Raw genomic sequence first — 18,150 nt, forward strand, 5'->3', positions numbered from 1 at the left:
TTCCTCCTCACAGAGCTGGTGTAACTGAGTCAGGTTTGTAGGCCTCCTTGCTCGCACACGCTTTTTCAGTTCTGCCCACACATTTTCTATAGGATTGAGGTCAGGGCTTTGTGATGGCCACTCCAATACCTTGACTTTGTTGTCCATAAGCCATTTTGCCACAACTTTGGAAGTATGCTTGGGGTCATTGTCCATTTGGAAGACCCATTTGCGACCAAGCTTTAACTTCCTGACTGATGTCTTGAGATGTTGCTTCAATATATCCACATCATTTTCCTTCCTCATGATGCCATCTATTTTGTGAAGTGCACCAGTCCCTCCTGGAGCAAAGCACCCCCACAGCATGATGCTGCCACCCCCGTGCTTCACGGTTGGGATAGTGTTCTTCGGCTTGCAAGCCCACCCTTTTTCCTCCAAACATAACGATGGTCATTATGGGCAAACAGTTCTATTTTTGTTTCATCAGACCAGAGGCCATTTCTCCAAAAAGTACGATCTTTGTCCCCATGTGCAGTTGCAAACCATAGTCTGGGTTTTTTATGGCGGTTTTGGAGCAGTGGCTTCTTACTTGCTGAGCGGCCTTTCAGGCTGTCGATATAGGACTTGTTTTACTGTGGATATAGATACTTTTGAACCTGTTTCCTCCAGCATCTTCACAAGGTCCTTTGCTGTTGTTCTGGGATTGATTTACACTTTTTGCACCAAAGTACGTTCATCTCTAGGAGACAGAACGCGTCTCCTTCCTGAGCCGTATGACGGCTGCGTGGTCCCATGTTGTTTATACTTGCGTACTATTATTTGTACAGATGAACGTGGTACCTTCAGGCATTTGGAAATTGCTCCCAAGGATGAACCAGACTTGTGGAGGTCTACAATGTTTTTTCTGAGGTCTTGGCTGATTTCTTTGGATTTTCCCAGGATGTCAAGCAAAGAAGCACTGAGTTTGAAGGTAGGCCTTGAAATACATCCACAGGTACACCTCAAATGATGTCAATTAGCCTATCAGAAGCTTCTAAAGCCATGACATTATTTTCTGGAATTTTCCAAGCTGTTGAAAGGCACAGTCAACTTAGTGTATGTAAACTTCTGACCCACTGGAATTGTGATACAGTGAAATAATCTGTCTGTAAACAATTTTCTGAAAAATGACTTGTGTCATGCACAAAGTAGATGTCCTAACCGACTTGCAAAAACTATAGTTTGTTAACAAGAAATTGTGGAGTGGTTAAAAAACAAGTTTTAATGACTCCAACCTAAGTGTATGTAACCTTCCGACTTCAATGGTAAGTGTTTTATAACTGTATCCAATATAATAAAATACTCTACATTATATCATGAAACAATGAATACTATCAACTATCCACACACCAAACTGTTATATTAGCAAATTCTGCAGGCTTTCCATTACATTCCAAATGATTGATGATTTTTCAATAGTGACAAACATCCAACTGTCTTCCTCTGAAAATCAAGTAGTGATCTCATATGAAATGAAGGATAGCTTGTTTTTGTTTTGATTGATTTAGGTGAGAGTTGCACTATTGGAACTGATTGGCTGTATGCATGCCAAGTAACTGATGTAGCCTAGTTTGTAACATTATTTTTTACTTCAGTTCTTTGAATGTTAAACTCTTAAAAGTTGATGCATCGAAATTGACTTTTGAGTATGCCGTTACTTCTCAGAAAATCTTAAATTTACTTCACTCACAAAGACTTGAAGTTCAGGTGGGTAGAGTTAGCCGGAAAGCATTCTAAAATGCATGTGTATTTAGTGTGCCTTGGAAAGTTAAAAGCTTTTCCAAAATGTCAAATACAACCCTTTAGTAATAGACATACAAAAATGGTAAAACAATGCATTTCTGCCTGCTCTTTGTACTAAGAGCAACCTTTTCAATAGCTATTTCAGCTTCAAGAGGAAATTCACAAAAATATTATAAGGAGGGAATAATTGACACAAGAAATGTATAATTATTAACTATCCATGTCATTTTCCTACTAGCCTACTATGTTTCTACAGGTCTACACTTGTTTTCTATACAGTGCCTTCAGAAAGTATTCACACCCCTTGACTTTTTCCACATTTTGTTGTGTTACAGCCTGAATTTAAAATGGATGAAATTGAGATTTTGTGTCACTGGCCTACACACAACACCCCATAATTAAGAGGTAGGCCTGATCACCTGATCATCTCTGGCGGGAGGTAAGCTTGGCTTATATGGTGTCGAGTAAAGCTTAAACCATGTATTTAGATTGTAGGTAAGTATTGTATTCGGCTGAGCCCGGTGAAGCACGAGGCTAGCTAACCCACTACCTGGACTAGCTAGCGGGTAGCTACTCGTAACTATTAGCAACTGTGGATAGTAGTTTCCAATGTTATTTCACGCTTAAGAGTACCTGTAATTATGCCAGCTAGCTGCCTACCATTCAGCTGTTTTTCTAACCTCATTATCTGAAGTGTTAACGTTAGGTAGTTAGTAGCTACTATACTCGAAATGTAGCTAGCTTGTTGCTACCTGGATAGCTAACTAGACAATAGCTGGAACAACCTAGCGAACATGTGCGAACTTTGAATTCCATGCTGTCACAGTCACTAGCCCATTCAAGCTTAACATCCTTATCATTTATCGCCCTCCAGGTTCACTTGGAGAGTTCATCAATGAGCTTGACGCCTTGATAAGTTCCTTTCCTGAGGATGGCTCACCCCTCACAGTTCTGGGTGACTAACCTCCCTACGTCTACCTTTGACTCATTTCTCTCTGCCTCCTTCTTTCCACTCCTCTCCTCTTTTGACCTCACCCTCTCACCGTCCCCCCCTACTCACAAGGCAGGCAATACGCTTGACCTCATCTTTACTAGATGCTGTTCTTCTACTAATCTCACTGCAACACCCCTCCAAGTCTCCGACCACTACTTTGTATCCTTTTCTCTCTCGCTCTCCTCCAACACCACTCACTCTGCCCCTACTCAGATGGTAATGCGCCGTTGCAACCTTCGCTCTCTCTCTCCCGCTACTCTCTCCTCTTCCATCCTATCATCTCTTCCCTCTGCTCAATCCTTCTCCCTCCAATCTCCTGATTCTGCCTCCTCAACCCTCCTCTCCTCCCTTTCTGCATCCTTTGACTCTCTATGTCCCATATCCTCCCGGCCGGCTCGGTCCTCCCCTCCTGCTCCGTGGCTTGATGACTCATTGCGAGCTCACAGAACAGGGCTCCAGGCAGCCGAGCGGAAATGGAGGAAAACTAGACTCCCTGCGGACCTGGCATCTTTTCACTCCCTCTCTACATTTTCTTCCTCAGTTTCTGCTGCTAAAGCCACTTTCTACCACTCTAAATTCCAAGCATCTGCCTCTAACCCTAGGAAGCTCTTTGCCACCTTCTCCTCCCTGCTGAATCCCCCTCCCCCCTCCTCCCTCTCTGTGGATGACTTCATCAACCATTTTGAAAAGAAGGTTGACGACATCCGATCCTCGTTTGTTAAGTCAAATGACACTGCTGGTCCTGCTCACACTGCCCTACCCTATGCTTTGACTTCTTTCTCCCCTCTCTCTCCAGATAAAATCTTGCGACTTGTGACGGCAGGCCGCCCAACAACCTGCCCGCTTGACCCTATCCCCTCCTCTCTTCTCCAGACCATCTCCGGTGACCTTCTCCCTTACCTCACCTCGCTGATCAACTCATCCTTGACCGCTGGCTATGTCCCTTCCGTCTTCAAGAGAGCGAGAGTTGCACCCCTTCTCAAAAAAACCAACACTCGACCCCTCTGATGTCAACAACTACAGACCAGTATCCCTTCTTTCTTTTCTCTCCAAAACTATTGAGCGTGCCGTCTTTAGCCAACTCTCTTGCTATCTCTCTCAGAATGACCTTCTTGATCCAAACCAGTCAGGTTTCAAGACTGGTCATTCAACTGAGACTGCTCTTCTCTGTGTCACGGAGGCTCTCCGCACTGCTAAAGCTAACTCTCTCTCCTCTGCTCTCGTCCTTCTAGACCTATCTGCTGCCTTTGATACTGTAAACCATCAGATCCTCTTCTCCACCCTCTCCGAGTTGGGCATCTCCGGAGCGGCTCACTCTTGGATCGCGTCCTACCTGACAGGTCGCTCCTACCAGGTGGCGTGGCGAGAATCTGTCTCCGCACCACATGCTCTCACCACTGGTATCCCCCAGGGCTCAGTTATAGGCCCTCTCCTATTCTCGCTATACACCAAGTCACTTGGCTCTGTCATATCCTCACATGGCCTCTCCTATCATTGCTATGCAGACGACACACAATTCACCTTCTCCTTTTCCCCTTCTGATAACCAGGTGGCGAATCGCATCTCTGCATGTCTGGCAGACATATCAGTGTGGATGACGGATCACCACCTCAAGCTGAACCTCGGCAAGACGGAGCTGCTCTTCCTCCCGGGGAAGGACTGCCCGTTCCATGATCTCGCCATCACGGTTGACAACTCCGTTGTGTCCTCCTCCCAGAGTGCAAAGAGTCTTGGCGTGATCCTGGACAACACTCTGTCATTCTCCGCTAACATCAAGGCGGTGACCCGATCCTGTAGGTTCATGCTCTACAACATTCGCAGAGTACGACCCTGCCTTACACAGGAAGCGGCACAGGTCCTAATCCAGGCACTTGTCATCTCCCATCTGGATTACTGCAACTCGCTGTTGGCTGGGCTCCCTGCCTGTGCCATTAAACCCCTACAACTCATCCAGAACGCCGCAGCCCGTCTGGTGTTCAACCTTCCCAAGTTCTCTCACGTCACCCCGCTCCTCCGCACAATCCACTGGCTTCCAGTTGAAGCTTGCATCTGCTACAAGACCATGGTGCTTGCCTACGGAGCTGTGAGGGGAATGGCACCTCCGTACCTTCAGGCTCTGATCAGTCCCTACACCCAAACGAGGGCATTGCGTTCATCCACCTCTGGCCTGCTGGCCCACCTACCTCTGCGGAAGCACAGTTCCCGCTCAGCCCAGTCAAAACTGTTCGCTGCTCTGGCACCCCAATGGTGGAACAAGCTCCCTCACGACGCCAGGACAGCGGAGTCACTCACCACCTTCCGGAGACACTTGAAACCCCACCTCTTTAAGGAATACCTGGGATAGGATAAAGTAATCCTTCTACCCCCCCCTTACCCCACCCAAAAAAAATTGTAAAGTGGTTGTCCCACTGGCTATCATAAGGTGAATGCACCAATGTGTAAGTCGCTCTGGATAAGAGCATCTGCTAAATGACGAAAATGAAAATGTAAAATGTAATTAATAAAAAATTAAAAGTTGAAATGTCTTGAGTCAATAAGTATTCAACCCCTTTGTCATGGCAAGCCTAAATAAGTTCAGGAGTAAAAATGTGCTTATCAAGTCACATAATAAGTTTCATGGACTCATTCTGCGTGCAATAATAGTGTTTAACATCAATTTTGAATGACTACCTCATCTCTGTACCCCACACATACAGATAATTGTAAGGTCCCTCAGTCGAGCAGTGAATTTCAAACACAGATTCAACCACAAAGAATGGCATCTATTTGTAGATGGGTATATATAAAAAAAATGCAAACATTGAATATCCCATCTGAGCATGGTGAAGTTATTAATTACACTTTGGATGGTGTATCAATACACCCAATCACTACAAAGATACAGGTGTCCTTCCTAACTCAGTTGCAGGAGGGGAAGGAAACCGCTTAGGGATTTCACCTTGAGGCCAATGGTGACTTTAAAACAGTTACAGAGTAGGATGACTGAGGATGGATCAACAACATTGTAGTTACTCTACAATACTAACCTAAATGTCTGAGTGAAAAGAAGGAAGCCTGCAGAGAATAAAAATATTCCAAAACATGAATCCTGTTTGAAATAAAGCACCAATGTAAAACTGCAAAAAATGTGGCATAGAAATTAACTTTATGTCCTGAATACAAAGTGTTATGTTTGGGGCAAATCCAACACAACACATCACTGAGTACCACTCTTCATATTTTCAAGCATGGTGGTGGCTGCATCATGTTATGGGTATGCTTGTCATCGGCAAGGACTAGGGAGTTTTTTAGGATAAAAATGAACAGTATAGAGCTAAGCACAGGTAAAACCATAGAGAAAAACCTGGTTGTCTGCTTTCCAACAGACACTGGGAGAGAAATTCACCTTTCAGCAGGACAATAACCTAAAACACAAGGCAAAATAATTTTTTTGTAAAACAAACAAATAAGACAAAAAACAGAACTTGAGCGTGCATAACTATTCACTCCCCTCCCCCCCAAAGTCAATACTTTGTAGAGCCACTTAGGGGTATGTCTCTATGAGCTTGGCACATCTAGCCACTGGGATTTTTGCCCATTCTTCAAGGCAAAACTGCTCCAGCTCCTTCAAGTTGGATGGGTTCCGCTGGTGTACAGCAATCTTTAAGTCATACCACAGATTCTCAATTGGATTGAGGTCTGGGCTTTGACTAGGCCATTCCAAGACATTTAAATGTTTCCCCTTAAACCACTCGAGTGTTGCTTTAGCAGTATGCTTAGGGTCATTGTCCTGCTGGAAGGTGAACCTCCGTCCCAGTCTCAACTCTCTGGAAGACTGAAACAGGTTTCCCTCAAGAATTTCCCTGTATTTAGCGCCATCCATCATTCCTTCAATTCTGACCAGTTTCCCAGTCCCTGCCGATGAAAACATCCCCACAGCATGATGCTGCCACCACCATGCTTCACTGTGGGGATGGTGTTCTCGGGGTGATGAGAGGTGTTGGGTTTGCGCCAGACATAGCGTTTTCCTCGATGGCCAAAAAGCTCAATTTTAGTCTAATCTGAGCAGAGTACCTTCTTCCATATGTTTGGGGAGTCTCCCACATGCCTTTTGGCGAACACCAAACATGTTTGCTTATTTTTTTCTTAAAGCAATGGCTTTTTTCTGGCCACTCTTCCGTAAAGCCCAGCTCTGTGGAGTGTACAGCTTAAAGTGGTCCTATGGACAGATACTCCAATCTCCGCTGTGGAGCTTTGCAGCTCCTTCAGGGCTATGTTTGGTCTCTTTGTTGCCTGTCTGATTAATGCCCTCCTTGCCTGGTCCGTGAGTTTTGGTGGTTTGTTGTGGTGCCATATTCTTTCCATTTTTTTATAATGGATTTAATGGTGCTCCATGGGATGTTCAAAGTTTCGGATATTTTTTTAAAACCCAACCCTGATCTGTACTTTTCCACAACTTTGTCCCTGACCTGTTTGGAGAGCTCCTTGATCTTCATCATGGTGCTGCTTGCTTGGTGGTGCCCCTTGCTTAGTGGTGTTGCAGACTCTGGGGCCTTTCAGGACAGGTGAATATATACTGAGATCATGTGACACTTAGATTGCACACAGGTGGACTTTATTTAACTAATTATGTGACTTCTGAAGGTAATTGGTTGCACCAGATCTTATTTAGGGGCTTCATAGTAAAGGGGGTGAATACATATGCACGCACCACTTTTCCGTAATTTATGCTTTTGAGTTTTTTGCAACAATTTTTTTTTTTTTTTCACTTCACCAATTTGGACTATTTTGTGTATGTCCATTACATGAAATCAAAATAAAAATCAATTTAAATTACGGGTTGTAATGCAACAAAATAGGAAAAACGCCAAGGGGAAGAATACTTTTGCAAGGCACTGTATTCCCAAGTATTTGTATGAGGTGACTACCTCAAGCTCTAAACCCTCAGAGGTAGTAATCACACCATATACAGTGGGGGGAACAAAAGTATTTAGTCAGCCACCAATTGTGCAAGTTTTCCCACTTAAAAAGATGAGAGAGGCCTGTAATTTTCATCATAGATACACGTCAACTATGACAGACAAAATGAGAAAAAAAAATCCAGAAAATCACATTGTAGGATTTTTTAATGAATTTATTTGCAAATTATGGTGGAAAATAAGTATTTGGTCACCTACAAACAAGCAAGATTTCTGGCTCTCACAGACCTGTAACTTCTTCTTTAAGAGGCTCCTCTGTCCTCCACTCGTTACCTGTATTAATGGCACCTGTTTGAACTTGTTATCCGTATAAAAGACACCTGTCCACAACCTCAAACAGTCACACTCCAAACTCCACTATGGCCAAGACCAAAGAGCTGTCAAAGGACACCAGAAACAAAATTGTAAACCTGCACCAGGCTGGGAAGACTGAATCTGCAATAGGTAAGCAGCTTGGTTTGAAGAAATCAACTGTGGGAGCAATTATTAGGAAATGGAAGACATACAAGACCACTGATAATCTCCCTCGATCTGGGGCTCCACGCAAGATCTCACCCCGTCTGTCATAGTTGACGTGTACCTATGATGAAAATTACAGGCCTCTCTCATCTTTTTAAGTGGGAGAACTTGCACAATTGGTGGCTGACTAAATACTTTTTTCCCCCACTGTACATAATCACACTTACAGTGGGGAAAAAAAGTATTTAGTCAGCCACCAATTGTGCAAGTTCTCCCACTTAAAAAGATGAGAGAGGCCTGTAATTTTCATCATAGGTACACGTCAACTATGACAGACAAATTCAGACAAAAAAATCCAGAAAATCACATTGTAGGATTTTTTATGAATTTATTTGCAAATTATGGTGGAAAATAAGTATTTGGTCACCTACAAACAAGCAAGATTTCTGGCTCTCACAGACCTGTAACTTCTTCTTTAAGAGGCTCCTCTGTCCTCCACTCGTTACCTGTATTAATGGCACCTGTTTGAACTTGTTATCAGTATAAAAGACACCTGTCCACAACCTCAAACAGTCACACTCCAAACTCCACTATTGCCAAGACCAAAGAGCTGTCAAAGGACACCAGAAACAAAATTGTAGACCTGCACCAGGCTGGGAAGACTGAATCTGCAATAGGTAAGCAGCTTGGTTTGAAGAAATCAACTGTGGGAGCAATTATTAGGAAATGGAAGACATACAAGACCACTGATAATCTCCCCTCGATCTGGGGCTCCACGCAAGATCTCACCCCGTGGGGTCAAAATGATCACAAGAACGGTGAGCAAAAATCCCAGAACCACACGGGGGACCTAGTGAATGACCTGCAGAGAGCTGGGACCAAAGTAACAAAGCCTACCATCAGTAACACACTACGCCGCCAGGGACTCAAATCCTGCAGTGCAAGACGTGTCCCCCTGCTTAAGCCAGTACATGTCCAGGCCCGTCTGAAGTTTGCTAGAGTGCATTTGGATGATCCAGAAGAGGATTGGGAGAATGTCAGATGAAACCAAAATATAACTTTTTGGTAAAAACTCAACTCGTCGTGTTTGGAGGACAAAGAATGCTGAGTTGCATCCAAAGAACACCATACCTACTGTGAAGCATGGGGGTGGAAACATCATGATTTGGGGCTGTTTTTCTGCAAAGGGACCAGGACGACTGATCCGTGTAAAGGAAAGAATGAATGGGGCCATGTATCGTGAGATTTTGAGTGAAAACCTCCTTCCATCAGCAAGGGCATTGAAGATGAAACGTGGCTGGGTCTTTCAGCATGACAATGATCCCAAACACACCGCCCGGGCAACGAAGGAGTGGCTTCGTAAGAAGCATTTCAAGGTCCTGGAGTGGCCTAGCTAGTCTCCAGATCTCAACCCCATAGAAAATCTTTGGAGGGAGTTGAAAGTCTGTGTTGCCCAGCGACAGCCCCAAAACATCACTGCTCTAGAGGAGATCTGCATGGAGGAATGGGCCAAAATACCAGCAACAGTGTGTGAAAACCTTGTGAAGACTTACAGAAAACGTTTGACCTGTGTCATTGCCAACAAAGGGTATATAACAAAGTATTGAGAAACTTTTGTTATTGACCAAATACTTATTTTCCACCATAATTTGCAAATAAATTCATTAAAAATCCTACAATGTGATTTTCTGGATTTTTTTTTCTCATTTTGTCTGTCATAGTTGACGTGTACCTATGATGAAAATTACAGGCCTCTCTCATCTTTTTAAATGGGAGAACTTGCACAATTGGTGGCTGACTAAATACTTTTTTCCCCCACTGTAAATATATTTAAAACCAAATATTTTTAGACTTTTACTCAAGTAGTATTTTACTGGGTGACTTTCACTTTTACTTGAGTCATTTTCTAGTAATGTATCTTTACTTTTACTCAAGTATTACAATTGGGTCGTTTTTCCACCACTGTCCAGGTGTGCAAAGCTCTTAGAGACTTACCCAGAAAGACTCACAGCTGTAATCGCTGCCAAAGGTGATTCTAACGTGCATTGACTCAGGGGTGTGAATACTTGTGTAAATGAGACATTTCTGTAATTCAATTTCAATAAATGTGCAAAAATGTCTAAAAACATGTTTTCACTTCATTATTATGGGGTATTGTGTGTAGATGGGTGAAACAAAAAAATCGATTTCATCCATAATTCAGGCTGTAACACAAAATGTGGAATACGTCAAGGGGTATGGATACTTTCTGAAGGCACTGTGTGTTTATTTTCCATTAGCTGTTAAATATACGTCTTTGAAATGGTCCTTTGAGGTCTCTCGTCCTTATCCTAGTCTGCTCACATAATTACAGCCTCCATGTGTTTGTGGAGCAAATGGAGGAAGCCAATGGATCTAGGCTCTATCCCTCTATTCCTCCAGAAAGAATAGCCCAAAAGTGTTTGAATGCCCCTTCTGCTGTAGCCTTTTCTCCAATCCAAATCATACTTTGCAAACAGCTGCTAAAAGCTGAGGTGAAAAGGTTATGAGATATACAGTATTAGAAATTAATGAGCTGATATACAAAAACTCAAAGGAAAAAGTGTGGGAGAGGATACTCTTCCTGAATAAGTTATTTATGTGCTACACACATCCCCTCTGAGTAATAGAGCACCAGCTATTATTATTGGCTATTTAAAAAAATACCACAGAAGGCTTACATTGCATTACATGGTAAAATCTACAGTACATTGAAAAGTGGACAATTTCATGTTCTTACCTCCGTTTTTAGCACTACCTTTCCGTGTTACCTGCATGCTATTACTGGAAATTATGATTTGTAATCTGTGAGACACGTAGGTCAGGGATAATTGCACATAGAGCCATTATCATGATCTCAAGGCCAAGCATGAAGGCTTTCTTCTATTGGTCTTCCTTCTGCTTTTTCTGTGCAATTTTTGAGTCTTAAGAACAAGATCCATTTTGGGATTGTATAGAACATTTAATAATTAAGACCCATTTCTCTTCATACACTACTTTGTGATGGTTTCAGTTGATTAGACATATTAGCAGGGCCAGTAGTGTACTATGACCAAGAAAAACTCTGATCAGGTCAGGGATCAGGTCACATGGCCAGGAAAACTCCTGAACCGAATTTGTCAGCAATATGCGAGTGGAGGTTGTCTCATTGAATCGCTTCATGTTTGTCTCAGAGGGTTTCATCCTGACCACGTATTTAAAATAATTATATTCAAATTAATTTCAAGCAGGAAAAACACTGTTTGGGCCCCAATAAATTAGAGGGTTTTATGCCCAATGCAATTGCTGTGTCATTGCAGTGTAGGCTTGCTACCAGTCTGTCTGTCTTTGGTCAAGTGTGGTGTATACGTGATGCGATACTCTTTTCAACCTTAGTTTACCGTGGCGCTGTGAGGAATGAGGAACGGTTCCACGGAGGAGGATGCCTCTCTTAGCTAGCTAATACTAACAACATTGAACAGTGTTGAGAAATCACCGCTCACTTATTTCGTATGTGCAGAACACATGTTCCAAGCTTGCCATACATTCGTTTTTATTGCCTGTCCTCAAGACTGTAAGTTAAACGTTATTCCCGCATTTGTTCATTTTTGTGACTGCACAGTCAGTGCACTAGTACCAAATATATTTATAACTAACCCCTTCTGTCTGTGCTAGGACTAGTAGCGAGCTAGCTAGCATACCGGTTTGACAGAATCACAGCATGCTGCAAGCGACAAGTGAGTATTTCTGTTGATGGTGCTTTCTGCTGCATCTTACTGTCTATGCCTGGCCCAAAATGAAATAATATTCTGCGTTTCGGGAAGCTCGTGACTTAAAAGATGGAACGCTAGCTAGTTGCTACTTTTCAGGGCTAGCTTGATAGCTTTAGTTTGTATGGGTGGAGAAATGGGAGCCACACTTTTTTTCCCCTATGGTAAATCTGTCAAAATAAATAATTACCTACTAATCCATCGCACCTAACCTCGTCCCCAGGCTAATGGTTCTGGCTAGGTGGACTACAGCTACGACCGGATGTGACTTTTTCGTAACAGGTTAGAATAATTTACGCAGCAGGTTAGGTAAATGTTAGGAGACTGATGTAAAGAAAAGGGATAGAGTTTGCTAAATTGCTCTCTTAACCTGCTACGAAAAGTCACTTCCGGTCGTAGCTGTACTCCATCGACTCACACCCAGCTAGTTGCGCATAGCCCATAGAGAACAATTGTAATGGCATCTTTTTGTAGACACTAACTCCGCCATGGCTCGTTGGCCGAAACCTTTGTTTTATTTTGGATAAACTTCGGAAAATAAGTAAATAAATAAATACATTTCTTATTTTTTTTTTGGGGGGGGTTGTAGATCAGCATTAATATTGCAGATAGATTGTAACTTCCATCAATGTATTGTCACTTCCAATCCCCCATATGTTTTATTTATATATATATATATATATACTACCGTTCAAAAGTTTTCGGTCACTTAGAAATGTCATTGTTTTCAAAAGAAAATGAGTTTTTCTGTCCATTAAAATAACATCAAATTGATCAGAAATACAGTGTAGACATTGTTCATGTTGTAAATGGCTATTGTAGCTGGAAACGGCTGATGTTTAATGGAATATCTACATTGGCGTACAGAGGCCCGTTAGCAGCAACCATCAGTCCTGTGTTCCAATGGCATGTTGTGTTTGCTAATCCAAGTTTATCATTTTAAAAGGCTAATTAGAAAACCCTTTTGCAATTATGTTAGCACAGCTGAAAACTGTTGTGCTGATTAAAGAAGCAATAAAACTGGCCTTCTTGAGACTAGTTGAGTATCTGGAGCATCAGCAATTGTGGGTTCGATTACAGGGTCAAAATGGCCAGAAACAAATAACTTTCTTCTGAAACTCATCAGTCTGTTCTTGTTCTGAGAAATGAAGGCTATTCTATGCGAGAAATTGCCAAGAAACTGAAGATCTCGTACAACGCTGTGTACTACTCCCTTCACAGAACAGCGCAAACTGTCTCTAATCAGAATAGAAAGAGGAGTGGGAGGCCCCGGTGCACAACTGAGCAAGAGGACAAATACATTAGTGTCTAGTTTGAGAAACAGACGCCTCGCAGGTCTTCAACTGGCAGCTTCATTAAATAGTACCCGCAAAACACCAGTCTCAATGTCAACAGTGAAGAGGCGACTCCGGGATGCTGACCTTCTAGGCAGAGTTGCAAAATAAAAGCCATATCTCAGACTGCCCATGTTAATCTTTTATTTTTATTGGCCAGTCTGAGATATGGCTTTTTCTTTGCAACTCAGTTTTTTGCAAAAACGTTTTGCACAATTGCAAAACGTTTTGCAGCAGAAACCGTTTACTTCACGTAGAGTATTGGACAAATTCATGTAGGTCCCTCCCTGTTTCGCTCCGTTTGCTTCTGTTTGCGTCCGTTTTGCATGATTTGGTCCTAGTGAATACACCCCTGATGTAGGCTAAACTCATTTTAGTTAGAAATTACCTGTATGATATGTCTCTTCAGATAAGCTTCTGTTGCACTTTAAAATTAATTGTAAATTGATTTAATCGTTGTTTGTATTACCTCTTTTACCAGTTGCTATACAGAGAGATTTGTGATGTAGCTACCAGTAAGTGAGAGCTGGCAACAATCAAACAATGGAAGATGATTCCCCAACCCTGAAACCCAGGCGCATCCAGAACCAGAATGTGGTCCATCGACTGGAGCGGCGACGGATCTGCTCTGGGCGGGCTGGAGCCCACTGGTATCGCGTGCGCTGCTTCCACCAGAACCTATTCCCCAACTTCACTGTGGTCAACGTAGAGAAGCCTCCCTGCTTCCTCCGCAAGTTCTCCCCAGATGGACGCTGCTTCATAGCCTTCTCCTCTGACCAGACCTCCCTGGAGATCTATGAGTACCAGGGCTGCCAGGCGGCTGAGGATCTGCTGCTGGGGCAGGATGGGGAGACCCTGGCAAATGGCAACGACCAGCGCTCCCTCAACATCCGCGGCCGCCTCTTTGAGCGCTTCTTTTCACTACTGCACGTCACTAATGTGGCCTCCAATGGGGAGCACCTGAACCGAGAGTGCAGCCTGTTCACTGATGACTGTCGCTATGTGATCGTGGGCTCAGCGGTCTATGTGCCAGAGGAGCCCTCTCCACACTTCTTTGAGGTGTACCGCAACAACGAGTCTGTGACTCCCAACCCACGCTCTCCTCTGGAGGACTACTCACTGCACATCATTGACCTGCACACTGGCCGGCTTTGTGACACCAGGTCCTTCAAGTGTGACAAGATCATCCTCTCGCACAACCAGGGACTCTACCTCTACCGTAACATACTGGCTGTTCTTTCTGTTCAGCAGCAGACAATCCATGTCTTTCAGGTATATATCTCAGCTTGCATTGTCCTCTGAACCCTATGCTTACCTGGAAGTGAGATTATAAAATGTATACTTTATTGAATAAAATTGAATTAACGTTTTTACAAACCTTTTCCTTTCATCCTGTAGGTGACATCAGAGGGGACGTTCCTGGACGTGCGGACCATCGGTCGGTTCTGCTACGAGGACGACCTCCTGACTCTGTCTGCGGTGTACACTGAGGCCCGGGCCGAGGGCCAGCCAGGCTTCTCCCGCCTCTACAAGGAGAAGACCATCAACTCCCTGAAGCACAGACTACTGGTCTACCTGTGGAGACGGGCTGAGCAGGACGGCAGCGCCACCGCCAAGCGACGCTTCTTCCAGTTCTTTGACCAGCTGAGACAGCTGAGGATGTGGAAGATGCAGCTGCTGGATGAGCACCACCTCTTCATCAAATACACCAGCGAGGACGTGGTCACCCTGCGAGTCACTGACCCCTCTCAGGTACACCTCTGCCCTAACTAAGTTTCTGTAATAAGGCCTTGTTGGTGTGCAAATCATACAGGTATGCACTTCTGAAAGTGCTATCTGCAATCTGCAGTTGATTAAATCCTGTCATTTGATTTTGTTTTTCTGCACTCTAAATAAGGACACTGGGGAATTAACACTGTAGATTCAGGCTCATTGCAGCTTATTGCTCAGAAAACATCTGACTTGAAATATTGATTTTGTCTCAAACATTGTAGCTATAGGCCTATTTCATATGATTGTTTGCTGTTGATGCATTAGTGCATATCCTCTTTATTTCTAACTTCATATCTGTCTGCTCTTCTCTCAGCCCTCATTCTTTGTAGTGTACAACATGGTGAGCACAGAGGTGATGGCAGTCTTTGAGAACACCTCTGACAAACTGCTGGAGCTGTTTGAGAACTTCTGTGACCTGTTCCGGAACGCCACGCTCCACAGTGAAGCTGTTCAGTTCCCCTGCTCAGCCTCCAGCAACAACTTTGCACGGCAGGTCCAGAGAAGGTATTGTTGGCTGGGGGGAGGCTAACCGCAGGGCTAACATGAAAATAAATCTATACAGTGTGGCACAATCCAAAGGCCAATAAATTGAACCAATTTACATAAATTAGACTATTAAAACAGTGTTTAGTAGAGTTCTGAGAATTTCACAGTATTCCTTAGAATTTTTCAGTTAAATCATTCAGAAATGACTGCTTTTTTTTGTTCCATTGACAGTGGGAAATCTTTCTGCTTATGCTCCCTCCTGGTCAGGTTCAAAGACACCATAGTGAATGCAAAGTATGGCGGTCACACTGAGGCTGTGAGGAGGCTGCTGGGACAGCTGCCCATTAGTGCTCAGTCCTACAGCAGCAGCCCCTACCTCGATCTTTCTCTCTTCAGCTATGACGACAAGTGGGTTTCTGTGATGGAACGGCCCAAAACATGTGGAGACCACCCCATCAGGTAACATTGGCTAGATAATGCTGATTTCTAAAACGTTTTTCTGTAAAACAAAAATGTTTGTTGTGCCCTGGTAAAAATTACATTGAATCAATAATCAATCATTCATACCATAAAACTTCAATTAATAAAGGGGTGTTTATTTGCTTCAACCGTGGAGCTGCGCCGACATCTGTTGGAGACATCAATCATTCAGAGCGAGATGGAGATTCTGTTAGATTCCACCGGAGCAGACTGGCAAAATGCATAATTACACTTTTCTTGACCAGGTGTTTATTAGAGTCTGCCATTTATTAGCTAAAATGTTTAAATGATGCCCGGCCATTATAAAAGGCAGGGACTTGTTGGAGACTGTGTTTAATCAACATTTTATGGTAACTGTAAGCTCTCTTGTTATTGGAAGTATTACATTTATTGTTTGGAAATGAAACTACAATAACTAATAACGTTATAGGACAACCATTTGGATGTAGCTGTGTGTTCCTAGATACCCTCTTTCATTTCAAACTCACATTTGAAAAGACTGACTGTTTTTCTTGTTAACTGCAGGTTTTATGCTCGGGACTCTGGCTTGCTGAAGTTCAAGATCCAGGCAGGCCTGCTGGGCCGGCCCATTAACCATGCCGTCCGGCGGCTGGTGGCGTTCACATTCCACCCCTTTGAGCCGTTCGCCATCTCAGTACAGAGGACCAACGCTGAGTATGTGGTGAATTTCCACATGCGTCACGTCTGTGTATGAGAGGAAACCAGGGGACTAGACCTGGAGAACTTGGCATTGTACTGTGTAGAGAAAACAGCGGCCATTCTGCCTTTTTTCTCCCCCTAGTGTGAGGAACAAAATAAGACTGGACTGTGGGCGGAACCACTTGAAGTTGAAATGGGGAGCTTGGGGATGGGGGATGGGGGATGGATTCCTTGCAGGGACCAAAGATGATTTTGGCTGGCTCTCAAAATGTTATTTTCCATATCACCATGTCTTTTTTTGGGTCACATTTTATTCTATGTATTTTTATTTAGCTTTTTTACATTTGTTTTATATTTCAATAAAATTATTTAAATATTCTGTGTGATTCTTTATTATGAATATTTTGCTAGAGTAAAGGCTATCTGTAATATACTTTGCTTAGTGGACCCTTTTAACTCATGTTAAGGCCGCTTTAGACCAATATCATTTATTTTCCTCTTTTCCCATTTAACAGATAATGGTTGCATTCATACCACTTACACAAGTTAGCTACTGTACGTTGCTAACCGAGCTCATACTGTATTAGAAATGAAATACATTAATGTGGGTAATTTCTACAGGAAATGTCCTTTAATGTTATTAGAAAGTACTGATTCCTTGTTAACCCTATCACCACAGACAAAAGTCAAGTATGAAGACTTTCATGAGGATGGTACTACTGTAATGGACTCATAGCTGTAGCCATATTTTGGAATACATGAGCATTTAATGTTATTTACAGTTCAGCAGATGTTATTAGCAATAACAAATTCAATTTGTAGGTACAGTTTTGTGCTACTTTATCTCAGGTTGCTGTCAGTACCATTTGGAGTGTACATCCATGCTAGTAATTTCCCCAACGTATGAATTTGACCTAAGATATCTTGCTCGCATTACTGAAAAAAACTATATTTTCTGAGGTGGATGCTTTCTTGGGATTATCCAATGCATGAGCCTCTGCCTGTAGGAAATGTGGAGTGAACATTCTCGGCTGAGGAGTGGAATGAGAAGTGTGATCCGACTGGAGATTTCTGTGGGGGTGTGAGTGGGAAGATGTCTGTACATCTCCTTTCTCATTTAATTCAGACATAATGATACTGCAGCAAAACGGAACCAAAATGACAAAGAAATGAAGAAAAAATGCTATGGTGATCATGTTTTCACAGTTCAATCAGCTCAGTTTTGAAAAAATAGAAAAGTTAAATTTGCAGGGCATTTCCCTAATTTTAGGATGATTTTATCTAGCTCATTTATCTACATTCAGGTCCATAATTATTGGCACCCTTGATAAAGATGAGCAAAAAATACTATTCAATAATTAATACAAATACTGAGCTATATTGTATGCTCAGAAAAATTGGGAAATTATATTTTATACCTTTACAATTGCTCAGAGAAAGATGTGTTTAACAAGTAATACAAAAAAATCTCAAAAAGT

The 18,150-nt window shown here is 42.8% G+C and overlaps 1 protein-coding gene across 3 annotated transcripts; it reads left to right on the plus strand.

The window, feature by feature from the left end:
- Positions 1–11,619: 11,619 nt before the first annotated feature.
- On the plus strand, positions 11,620–17,015 carry LOC121576744 (DET1 homolog). 3 transcript variants are annotated; one of them, XM_041890142.1, is made up of 7 exons: positions 11,622–11,743; positions 11,845–11,906; positions 13,755–14,545; positions 14,672–15,025; positions 15,360–15,550; positions 15,800–15,991; positions 16,538–17,015. In XM_041890142.1, the coding sequence occupies exons 3-7, from the start codon at positions 13,817–13,819 to the stop codon at positions 16,725–16,727; spliced, it is 1,656 nt and encodes a 551-aa protein (XP_041746076.1). In that variant the 5' UTR covers positions 11,622–11,743; positions 11,845–11,906; positions 13,755–13,816; the 3' UTR covers positions 16,728–17,015. The 3 variants fall into 3 exon arrangements, with proteins under 3 accessions (XP_041746077.1, XP_041746076.1, XP_045064962.1); XM_041890143.2 differs by having other exon boundaries at positions 11,620–11,906; positions 16,149–16,628; XM_045209027.1 differs by having other exon boundaries at positions 11,622–11,906.
- The last annotated feature ends 1,135 nt before the right edge of the window (positions 17,016–18,150 follow it).

The sequence above is a fragment of the Coregonus clupeaformis genome, chromosome 29 (assembly GCF_020615455.1).
Source record: "Coregonus clupeaformis isolate EN_2021a chromosome 29, ASM2061545v1, whole genome shotgun sequence".
NCBI classification, from domain to species: domain Eukaryota; kingdom Metazoa; phylum Chordata; class Actinopteri; order Salmoniformes; family Salmonidae; genus Coregonus; species Coregonus clupeaformis.

Bases quoted from the DNA above. Each gene is read 5' to 3' on its own strand.
- LOC121576744 (XM_045209027.1), top strand. From the start codon at position 13,817: ATGGAAGATGATTCCCCAACCCTGAAACCCAGGCGCATCCAGAACCAG. The intron at 14,546-14,671 runs GTATATATCTCA...TTCATCCTGTAG, and splicing joins AGACAATCCATGTCTTTCAG to GTGACATCAGAGGGGACGTT. The intron at 15,992-16,537 runs GTAACATTGGCT...TGTTAACTGCAG, and splicing joins TGTGGAGACCACCCCATCAG to GTTTTATGCTCGGGACTCTG.